Source organism: Lupinus angustifolius, unplaced genomic scaffold, assembly GCF_001865875.1.
Source record: "Lupinus angustifolius cultivar Tanjil unplaced genomic scaffold, LupAngTanjil_v1.0 Scaffold_303, whole genome shotgun sequence".
Taxonomy (NCBI): Eukaryota; Viridiplantae; Streptophyta; class Magnoliopsida; order Fabales; family Fabaceae; genus Lupinus; species Lupinus angustifolius.
The window spans coordinates 323,948-326,704 of record NW_017727630.1 but is presented as its reverse complement, the minus strand read 5'-3'; the positions used below and the strand labels follow the sequence as shown (position 1 = coordinate 326,704).

The window sequence follows — 2,757 nt, the reverse complement described above, 5'->3', positions numbered from 1 at the left end:
CTATCTTTAAATTTTAGAGACAATTCAAGAACTAACTTGAAAAATCTTAAATAAATTGGAGATCTATAAATAAATTTAACAAAAAAATTAATAATAAAAACGACAATCAAGTCAAGATATGGCGTGTTGCAATAATTGTATTCTACAATAAATCTTGCACTAAAAGAATCCATTTGATTTTAATTCATTTTTAATGGCTTCCCTTATGAATTTTTTTAGTTGTTTTTCTATCTCTAATATTTAATTATCTATCACCTCTCTTCAAATCACAAAATCAACTAAGTCAAATTCTATCATCTTTCCAATGTTGCTACTCTTTCTGTCTTGATGATATCTTATATACTATTAATCTAATGCGATACCCTTTTAAAACAATTTTATTACCCTACATGCAACCTGTATTTACATATAGAAAAGCGATTTTTGACATTTTATCCACATGACAATGGAGGATAACTACTATATGATAATAACTATATGACATTTTATCCACATTTCATAGCTTGTCATTTTCAGGAATATAATATGATGCTTACAATAGAATATGATAAAATTTCAACCATATACTTTGTCACTATATATAACACCCAAATGCTCCTTATTAAAACTCAAACCCCACTCATAAATAAAAATCACCACACGCACACAGCCTCAGAACTCAGGTCAAATTTTGTTTTTCAGTCCCAAAAAAGGAAGCAACATTATGGGAGCCAACATTTCAGATCTAGTTGAAAGATCACCAAAGTCATCTCAGATCCTTCTCACATTCCATTCTACTGCTAAATGGAAAGCTTACTTTGATTGCTACAAAGAAACAAACAAGCTGGTAAGTTTGACATAACTAAGCTGTAATTGTATTTATAACACTCCTAATAGTGACATATCATCTTCTGAAATTATTGGACTTAAAGAGATGATTAATCTTTCTTAATTTGTTAAAGATGGTCATTGGTTTCATGGCTACATGGTGTGTACCTTGCAAATACATGGAGCCGGTTATCAGACAATTTGCTGCAAAATACACAGATGTAGAGTTCATTAAGCTTGATGTGGATGAGTTAATGGTATGATGAATATGATTCATTTCATAAATTATAAGTTATATATATATACAAACACACAAATTTAGTTTAACATTAAGAAAACATTTTGACACAAATGTACAAATGGAAACAGGAGGTGGCGCAAGCATTCCAAGTGCAAGCATTGCCAACATTTATAGTACTTAAGAAAGGCAAGGTTGTTGAGAAAGTGATGGGACCAAAAAGGGAGGACTTGCAAAAGTTGATTGAGAAACACAGAATCTGAGTGTGTACTTATAATCTACTACTATATTAATAAAGTGAGGATGAATTTGGAATATAGACTTTGTAATATATATTGTATTCCCTACAGAGAACATAAGGGACCAACAATATAAGTGGTGTTGGTGGGATCCGGATTTGGTTAATTCAGTGGCAATTTTCTGGGTTGTAGGACGAAGATCCGACAGTTTAAATTTAGTATTCTATTTTAGTGTAATTAAAATTTGAACTATTTAATCTTCATGTACTATCTAGGGCAATGAAGTTAACATTCAGTGAAGTTATCGGCTCCAAATTAGTGTTGGAGTTGTTGTTTGCTATTATAATGTTTTTTTGCCATATGCAAGTGTAGTTGTACTATATGTTGAGTATCTATGAATCAATGTTCTGTGAAGATGAATCTTAGTTTAACTCCTATTAGTTGGATTATATATTAGGTTTAAAAACTTCCATGTTTAATTAATAACTTATGATAAATCAGGGTTGTGGGAGCAAGTGGTAAGTAGCTTGTTATCTCTAAAATTAGAGGTAATCTTACTCGACCCTGCTATCTTAAAATAAAGCTAGTTACTAGTACCATGTGCCTTATATATATATTTTTTGAATTAGTAAAATTTGATATTTAAATAATAATTAACTTTGAAATGGTATCATAATACTTAATGAATTAATATTAAGGGATTTTTACAGATATCATAGTGCTTAATGAATTGATATGAATTGAATTTTAAATGATATCAAAGAGTATTATTATTTTCCTTAAGTGAATTTCTTATATTGAAAGTATTAGTTTTGTCATTTATACCATATGACATATATCAGCTTCCAAAGTTTAGTTAAAAGAGTTGAGAGTTCATGTTTTTAAGAGTTGAATCTTTGAGTATATAATAGCGAGTATATAATGAGAGGAGAAGTATTAGGAATGGTTCTCAAATCCTTTTTTGGTAACATATTTGGATGGGGAATCAAAGTTTGAACGAGATGTTCCTTAGAATTTTCGCTTTAGCCGAGAACAGATGGGCAAATTCCCTGGATTGATAATAATTATGTGTGGGAAATTCCTTTTCGTCCCGAATATGTATAAGTCGTTACAGCCACATTCGTGCTCAAGGAACATGGAGGATACATGGAGTTGGAGTGCTAATTCATCACTACACCAAATTTTATATTTTGTGGAGGTTATTCAAATCTCCCCAAATAAATCAAATGAAGCAGGTTAGACAATTAACTAAATATATAGTGGAGATTTTTATTTAATTTATAGAGGTTTTCAACCTCTACTATCAATTTGAAAAACCGTTCTCTTTGAATCTTGAATTAATTTATTATTGCATATCCATTACTTTCCCATTATAGAAAAACTCTCTCTCTCTCTTTCATCACGCCCAAACCCTCACGTCCAAAAATCACTCCGATCGCATTCTCCCGTCTACTCCATAATCAGTCCCCTTGG

At 30.8% G+C, this 2,757-nt stretch overlaps 1 protein-coding gene across 1 annotated transcript; it reads left to right on the top strand.

Moving 5' to 3' along the window:
* Window positions 1-609: 609 nt before the first annotated feature.
* On the top strand, window positions 610-1,360 carry LOC109340958 (thioredoxin H2-like). The gene is made up of 3 exons (XM_019578731.1): window positions 610-826; window positions 942-1,064; window positions 1,177-1,360. The coding sequence occupies exons 1-3, from the start codon at window positions 704-706 to the stop codon at window positions 1,306-1,308; spliced, it is 378 nt and encodes a 125-aa protein (XP_019434276.1). The 5' UTR covers window positions 610-703; the 3' UTR covers window positions 1,309-1,360.
* Window positions 1,361-2,757: the final 1,397 nt, after the last annotated feature.

Excerpts from the sequence above, each read along its gene's own strand:
- LOC109340958 (XM_019578731.1), top strand. The coding sequence starts at position 704 with ATGGGAGCCAACATTTCAGATCTAGTTGAAAGATCACCAAAGTCATCT. Across the intron at positions 827-941 it reads ACAAAGAAACAAACAAGCTG|ATGGTCATTGGTTTCATGGC; the intron begins GTAAGTTTGACA and ends AATTTGTTAAAG. Across the intron at positions 1,065-1,176 it reads TTGATGTGGATGAGTTAATG|GAGGTGGCGCAAGCATTCCA; the intron begins GTATGATGAATA and ends AAATGGAAACAG.